Source organism: Theobroma cacao, chromosome 7 (assembly GCF_053813885.1).
Source record: "Theobroma cacao isolate CCN51 chromosome 7, ASM5381388v1, whole genome shotgun sequence".
NCBI lineage: Eukaryota > Viridiplantae > Streptophyta > Magnoliopsida > Malvales > Malvaceae > Theobroma > Theobroma cacao.
The window spans coordinates 1,371,348-1,379,850 of NC_142645.1; the positions used below are offsets into that span (position 1 = coordinate 1,371,348).

At 35.5% G+C, this 8,503-nt stretch overlaps 1 protein-coding gene, 1 long non-coding RNA gene and 1 pseudogene across 2 annotated transcripts; all 3 read right to left on the reverse strand.

The window, feature by feature from the left end:
* Positions 1-724: 724 nt before the first annotated feature.
* Positions 725-2,820, reverse strand: LOC18593405 (cell division protein FtsZ homolog 1, chloroplastic). The gene is made up of 7 exons (XM_088808190.1): positions 2,578-2,820; positions 2,101-2,163; positions 1,926-2,025; positions 1,588-1,813; positions 1,243-1,414; positions 859-1,032; positions 725-748 (listed from the first exon to the last, which is right to left on the reverse strand). The coding sequence occupies exons 1-7, from the start codon at positions 2,818-2,820 to the stop codon at positions 725-727; spliced, it is 1,002 nt and encodes a 333-aa protein (XP_088664316.1).
* A 1,741-nt stretch (positions 2,821-4,561) lies between these two features.
* LOC148761396 (uncharacterized) lies at positions 4,562-5,292 on the reverse strand. The gene is made up of 2 exons (XR_016027604.1): positions 4,955-5,292; positions 4,562-4,855 (listed from the first exon to the last, which is right to left on the reverse strand). It is a non-coding gene; the product is annotated as an uncharacterized LOC148761396 (long non-coding RNA).
* Positions 5,293-7,901: 2,609 nt separating this feature from the next.
* Positions 7,902-8,503, reverse strand: LOC108662696 (COP9 signalosome complex subunit 8 pseudogene; annotated as a pseudogene).

The window sequence follows — 8,503 nt, forward strand, 5'->3', positions numbered from 1 at the left end:
CCAGTTTTCTTAAAAGGAAAAAGAATTTTTTAACGAAAATTTAAATCGATCAATTTGGATTTTCATGTATACATATTTTTTGAAAATCCCTGAAAGTTACATTTTTCAACTAGAAAAAATAAATTACGTACACAACTAACATGAGAAGATATCGAATCATATATGTCTAATAAGAATTATTCGACAATTATTGAATCTACAAACACAGTAATCATAAAAAATCTTGTAAAATTAGTAACGTAATTTATAACAGATCAAAGGTATTTAAAGAGTTTCGCATTTTATAAAGTGTGTTATCCACTGAATTTATAGCTTAAATAACCTAATGAAATATATTATTCAGAGTTTATAACAACAAGTTCTTTATAAACACCTTTTAAAGTTAGGTGTATGCATAATTAGAATTTAAATATATGCCATGCAGACAGATTGTGGATGTATCAAGACACTATGCATAATGTTGGGCCTTTAAATTGGGTTTTTGGGTCTAATATGGCCCAAATCAGTTTAATTGGCCTTTTGTTAGCGGTCAACAGTTAAAACCACGTCGGTTTTTCTTTCCTTCTTGATAATTTTTAATCTTTTTTGCCAATAATTTTGTTTTTGGGCTAAATAAATAAATAACGCCTCAAGCAGCTTCTTTCAATATCTATAGACAGTAATTTATAGACTGTAAGAAAGCCCAAAAATTTAGAAGAATGTAACATGGAACGTATTTCATCCTTCAGAAAGATGACAAGACAGTTTCCTATTAAATCAGTAAACAGGAAATCAATCACTCCAAACACCATAAGTACCTGTGATACTCTGTTTACTTCCTGCAAGGTTATATCCTTTCCTCCAGTAAATATTATATACCACACCAGTAGCTGACTGACTTGATGATCCAATTAGAGAGGCCAGAGTTGCTTGTTCTGCCGCTTCTTCTGCACGGTTTTTGCTAGAGGAAACTCCTACCCCAAGCATTGCGGTTCCAGAATCTTTCATGACTGCCTTAACATCTGCAAAATCCACTTTCACTAAACCAGGTATCTACAAAAAAGAAAGGAAGAAATTTCAGTAAGATACTAAGTTGAATCCAGAAAATGCTTGGTAGGAAAAATTATCATTATACGTTAGTCAATAGTCATCGCATAAGCAAAGTCATGCATGGTTAACTGGAATGTTTATATAGAATCTAAAACTTCTTGAAACAGTCTTATTTTAAGAATATGTAGCTTGGCATATGAAAGAATCACTGACCGTGATTATATCTGAAATTCCTTGCACACCTTGGCGCAGAACATCATCAGCAAGAAGAAAAGCATCTTGCAGAGTTGTCTGCTCATCAGCAATATCAAGCAGACGGTCATTGGGGATCACTATGAGAGTATCAACATTCTTTTGCAACTTTTCAATAGCATCCAGAGCCTGCAAATTTACAGATATGACAAAATTATTATAACATTAAAATGACAGAAACTTTTGCATACCTAGTTATTATCATGGTTTTAGTGCATAGCCCAATTGCTAACGTATAGACTAGACTTTCACTATAATATCCCCATTATCTAGAGCTCATATAAGAAGTTAAATGCACATGCCTATATGGTTCTTTTCCGTCCTTCAAAGCTGAAGGGGTAGGTCACCACACCAACAGTCAAATAACCAGCCTCTTTTGCTATCTGGGCAACAACTGGAGCAGCACCTGACCCAGTGCCTCCATCCATGCCAGCAGTTATAAAGACAAGATCTGAGCCCTTAAGAGCATTTGAAATGGCATCTCTGGATTCCTCTGCAGCTTGTTCCCCCAAAAGCGGATTTCCCCCAGTGCCTATATTTCATTCAATTGATTCAAATCATTAACACAATACAAAGCCAAGTGTATAGCCATACATATAATCACAAAAAACATGATTTTTCTTGATCAAAAAAGAGTGCCTGACCTAGCCCACGAGTCAAGAGCTCTCCGATTTGGAGTGGATTCTCTGCAGCAGACTGTAATAGTGCTTGAGAATCCGTGTTTAACGCATAGAAATCCACACCCTAATTCCAAAACAAAGCAGCAATATCATCAGTAATTGCCTCCGTGAAAGCAAAACATTGTGGCAACTATCATACAATTTTACCACCAAAGTCCCTTAAATTATCATCTCCATTACCTTCCTCTATCCAGTCTAAATTCTACACAAACAAATCCAAAGTAAAGAAGACAAAGAGAGCCAAGTTTTTAGCTCAAGTAGCACTAAGGCAAATTCACACAAAAACCAAACTTGACTAAAAAGCGCTATACACCGATCGAAAACACTAATTGCCACAATGGCACTGGGTTTATACAATGGAAAACTTGAAATTGGCTTCAAGAAACAAAATATTTGAGTGAGAAAGAGCTTAGATTTCCAAACTTTTATCAAATGAAGATGTAGGCTAAAACCCACTAGCAAAACCACTTCAATAGTTTACACCAAGTTTCGGAGTCCAAAAAATGGCGGGAAAAACACAAAATTCTTTCAAAAAATGACACTTATTAAGCTTGAAAGTCACAAAAGTTTCAAACTTGAAGTAAAACCCAATTGAGAAAACCTGAAAAACACCAACCTTTAAACCGCTACCAATCATCCGATTAACAGCATTGTATCCACCTCCACCGACACCAACCACCTTTATCTTGGCTGTTTCCATTGGAGCAAAGGAACAGCTTATCCCTCCAAAACGTTGACGCCTCAAGCAGCTTCTTTTCAAGGGCTTTTTTGAAGAAAAACATGGCCTTGAAGACAACAATGAAGAAGAAGATGTTCTCGATAGTAAGTCCTTGGGGTTTGTCACTTGAACTGTCACCATTTTTTACCAAAAATATTGAAAAAAAAATGTTCTTTCTTTCAAATGAAATTCCCGGGGATTTGAATGAGAGAAGGAAATAGAGAAAACGGTTTTAGGGTTTTAGAGAGATTTTCAGTAACATTTCATTTTCATCTTTGGGGAAACACACCCCCACTTGAAGATTAGATGTGGCTCTTGCTGGCGGCCCCTCAGGTTTCAGAAAGGAAGCAGTTAAAACGACGTCGGTTCCTCTATCCTTCTTGATAATTTTTACCTTTGTTTATCTTTTTTTTCCAGGGATTTTTTTTCTTTAATTTTCAGAAGTGAGTGATTTCTTTTAAATTAGAATTTAATTTTAAAAAATAGTGGTTTAGGGTTTAGGGTTGCAAAGGCTTGCAAATATTTGAACATTTTGCCTTGCAAATGCTTTTAGTTGTTTGATTTTACATGGCAATGGTAACCAAGGTTATAACAATTTCGAATAAAGATTTATTCGGTAATTATTAAATCAATAATCATAACAATCATCAAATTCTTACAAATTGATAATTAAAGAGCTCGATGTTTAACAACATGTCCTATTCAATGAATTCGTAATTAAAAACACCTAATTAACAAGTTAAACAATAAATTGTTCATAGTTTTATGGCAAAGTTCTTTATAAACACCTTAAAATTAAATCTTTGCCAAAATTAAAATTTAAATATATATCAATGAAGTCAGGATGTGAAAATATGGAGACACTATGCCTAAATTTTGAGCTTTTAAATCTAACGAAAGATTTAAAACAAACTCGATTCTCTAATGAAATGATAAACCTGATAAATTTGAAACATATAAGGGTATATCTAATTTCATCAACAGTAGATGATAGATCAGACTTCAATCGAACTCTTTTGAGATTAAATTTAAATTCAAAATGTTTTAAATTGAAATGTTATTATTTTTATAATAAAATATGTATAAACTTTATTAAATTTTTGACGTCGTGGGCTAACGGTATATGTGGGCGAATATGCATGCAATTGCTGACCTCAAAACGTTGGGTGGCATTATTGCAATAAAGTCAAGTATGAAAGGCAAACGTTGTAGTCCATGGTAATCACGTTCGGCGATCACGTTGCAAACTTCGGGTTTGACACCTTGGGTGGCATTATTGCAATAAAGGTCAAGAATGAAAGGCACACAATGAGTGCAATTTGCCGTTTAAATGGAGACTCTGGGTGGCATTGTTGGAATTGAGTCGAGCATGAAAGGCAATCATTTTATGCCAAATGCAACGTCTGAAGACTCGCCACGCATAACGAAAAGCGGGAATCTTAACTTCAACTAGCTGAAGACTCGCCACGCATAACGAAATGCGGGAATCTTAACTTCAACTAGCATCTTTGTATGTCCCACCACCGCAGAGTGAAGGTGGTGGTGACGGGTAGAGTCACAAAGTTTCGTATCTATGAAAAATTTTCAACCAAAAGAAAGAATGTTATGATTTGAGAATCATAAATACCATATCAATTATATGTTAGAGTAATATTGAACATATAAAAGTTCATATCACCTTTAAGTTGTGAGATAAAATCGTAAATTCAATGAGTTATAACAAATAATACTTCATAAGAATTGATATAATTTGAGATATATATATATATATATATATATATATATATATATAATATATATATATATATATATATATATATAATATATATATATATATATTGAGAATAATTTGAGATATTATTCTTATAATATATATAATATATGTAAACATCGTAATTTGATTATAAACTGAACAAATATATATAAAAATAAAAACATATGGGTTCATTTTGGTACCTGAAGCTCTCTCATGTGACCAGGGTCACTTACAATATCTGCACAGGATACTTGGAAAATACAGAAATTTGAAGACGAGAAACAAACAAACAAAAGAAGCACTTAAGGTTCAACAAAAGGGCTGGGAACGGAAAACACAAGATGTCTTGTTTTTTGAAGAGCTGAAGTCATGTTCATGCAGCAGGAGGAACTCAACCTCTCCATCCACATAGGAACAAGCCTGCAGATAACAAAAAAAAAAAATCCCAAAAAAGGCATAACCTCATTCAACCACTCAGAAGATCTAGCCATACAACACAAGCAAAAAGAATTTGCATACCACTAACGAGAAGGCCCCGCTCGCTCATTTGCGTGCTTGGAGCTTGAAGCTGCCATTTTCGTCAAGGTAAAGTGTCACTATAGCACCAAGTTGATAGTGGCGAATGAAATCTTTCCACCCTTCCCCACGAATGATACGTGAATCCCCATCAGCCTGGATTATCTCCAAGTCAAGCTCCCCATGTTCACTCTGAACTGGGAATTTACAGTTTCCTTTGGGGAGCAGATCAAGATTTCCGTCTTTGCTGGTAATTCTCAAGCCCATCTCTTTATCCTTTCGTATCTTGACAACCTTCACAACTACCTCTGTCATGGCGTAACCAGTTAAGACTTTGGCAGAAGCTTTGCATGTGACCTGTGCCACTTGCAACCCCTATATATGGAATGGAGTGAAAATCTACAGTAAGGTAATCTTACTGTAAGCTTGCTCTATCAATTAATCTCAGCCATTGGCATATATATATATATATAACCAACAAAAAAAGTTTTGACTGTTAAGTATTTTAACTAGGTTGTCTGATCTGGAAGCCACGAGGTTTTTTTAGTAGAAGATATCATTAGGAAAAGCTTATACCAAGAAAGATGAGATTGGTACAGAAATAAGACTCAAAAGTCAAGTTGCCAGGAGTACAAAGAAGGCAGCGAAAGAAATCAAGCCCAGGCTAAAATAACAGCAACAGAAAAATCAAAGCCAAGAAAAAAAAAACCCAAAAAGACAGTAGAAACAGAAGCATTAAAGACATTCTATGTGTGCCAATAACTTCATCAACAGTTGATGATAGATCTGACTTCAACCAAGCTCTTTTGAAATTTATTTTAAATTTAAAATATTTTATGTTGTAATTTTTTTTAATTAAAATATTATAAATTTTATTAAATTTTTTACATCGTGGGCTAACATTCTATTCGTGCAAATATGAATGCAATTGCAGACTTTGGAAACGTTGGGTGGCATTTTTTAAATAAAGTCGAGTATGAAAGGCACACGTTGTAGTCCCATATGCAACTAGTAATCACGTGCAAACCTCGGGTTTTGACAATTTTGGGTGGCATTATTGAAATAGTGGTAAAGTTTGAAAGGCAAACAGTGAGTGCAATTTGCGGTTTAGACGGGAACTCCGGGTGGCATTACCGAAATAAAGTAGAGTATGAAAGGCAATCATTTTGTGCCGAATGCAACGTCATTGAGTTAAGCGAACCCCAATACCTAACTTGAAAGGAAAAGCGGAGAACCTTATTCCACTGGTCAAGCGATTTTTGTATCAAGCATTACCATGGCAGGGTCAAGGTCGGTGGTAAGAGGTAACGACGGCGTCACCTTTCGTTTTTTTAATTTATTATTAGTATATATATAATTTGATATATATATATATATAATATGATTAATTTTCTATTTACGTTTTTAATTACTTTTTCATATAAAATTTTAAATTCGTTACTGTTAACTACCTAGCCCAACCAATCTTTTCTTTTGTATACAGTTTCAGCAGTAGCTATTGCATTGCTACTAATACTGTATTGTGCACCTTGTCATGGAACTCAAACTAACATAAATGGTGCATATCGGAATAATATGCTCATTAATGAGCAGAAGAAGCCATTAATGGCATTGTGATAAAGCTAACACTGGAGGGCACAAACCAGGCGGAATTATTCTTTGAAACCAATAGAAGGATTAGGTTTGACGATTAAGGATGCATAAAGAGGTTTTCTCTCTTTTCCTTTCATCAAAGAGGAAGGCAAAGGGCAAGCATTAAAGGCTTTTGAATAAAGGAGGAAAAAAAAGGTTTAAAAGAAGGTGAAGATGGCATCAAATTGTTGTTTTTTGTAATAATTAGCTCACGTGTGTCTTCTTACCTAAAACAAAAGGTTCCACCTTATATTTGTGTTTTACAGTAAGGTAATCTTACTGTAAGCTCTCTCTATCAATTATAATATCAGCCTTTGATATATAGATATATATAGCCAACAAAAAAGCTGGACCTGACGTAAAGTTAGACTGTTAAGTATTTTAATTAGGTTAATTAACATGGACCCCAAAGTAAGCGGCGCACAACTTATTTGTCTACCACTTTGCTAGGGATAGAAATCTCCTTTACCCTTATTGTGCCCCCATTTGGTGCACCATTGGTCAAAAGGTCTGGTAGCTAGGGAATAGAAATCCCCTGCCCTCCTCCTCTAATTAATGGTACCTCATTTGGTGCACCAATGGTAGGGGAATTTAAATTGAACACTGGATCACAGACCTGAGGTGCACAAGTGAATTCCCCCCCTCTCTTTCTCCTTCATTGCACAAGTGAAGTGCACTTTCTTGCTCGTCGAGTTAGCAATGGATCTATACTACAGTCGGGAAATGAAAATTGGCACAAATCCAATTTTTTTTTTTCAGATTTTCTTTCAGCGAAAAACTGTCGGCAGGAGATCTCTAATAGTGATATGTAACATTTTCTAATCTATAAAAGACAGGTGGTAGAAAATTATGGATGAGGTACCATTAGAGGCCAGGGGATTTCTATTTGCTAGCCAGGAGACCTTTTGACCATTGCTGCACCAAATGGGGGCACTATAAAGGGAAATCAAATGTTTCCCACTCCCATGCCCCTTTTTCACTTGGGAAAGATGTTGGGATATCAAATACCCCTTTTTTTTTTCGTCTCTCTTTTCCCCTTTTTCTATTTGGCTCCTAATTCCCAAGCACTTTTCCAAGATCATTCGAATAAGGATTGCATATATACAAGAAACCAATAAGAGATGTATCGAATCATTTCCATGTCCACAATCATTAAATATACAATCATAGTAATCACCAAACTCTCATGAAAACTTATAACAGATCAAGATACACCAAAATTTAGATAAATATGAGAAGCATTAACTTGTTGTAACTTCTTAAAGAATTCAATACAACAAGGGAATCGAAGGCTCACAAGTTATACAAATATATATGATTAATGCTCAAGGTGGAAGACATATTCCGTCAGGCACTGCAATTTGCCAAGGTCTAATTTCTGCCCTCTCACAATAGCCTGCTTCTTCACAGTTAGATGCAGGACTGACTGTCCAACCTTGCCGTAGTACATAATTAATTTGTGGCATCATCCTCACTCAGTCCAAGGAATTGAGCTGCATCTTGGATGCTTATCGTTGAATAAGCAGATACATAGCAGCAGTCCAAACATCCTCTTAGTGTAAAGCTCTGAGAAAGAAGCAACAAGAACTTGGTGTTTCTTGATTCCAGTCAAAGCCACGAATAGCCTCATGGACACCAGCATACATAGTCCCTTGCCCACAGCTAATTCTGACCAATTTTCCAGGCTGCAATACCAACTCCGGTTGGCTCTCCTTGATTGCTGCAGGTATTGATTTCCAAAGAAACCTTGCACTATTAATATCGTCAGCGTAGATGTGACCAAGAAGATGAATTGCGAAAGGCCATTCGTCTCGAAAAGCAACGCCCTCCGCTGCTACCTGAGGCATGAGATTGTTGCATATATATATCAGCGATCTTGTCGAAGGATTTGGAAGCCAATGCTTCATTCAGATCAAGATA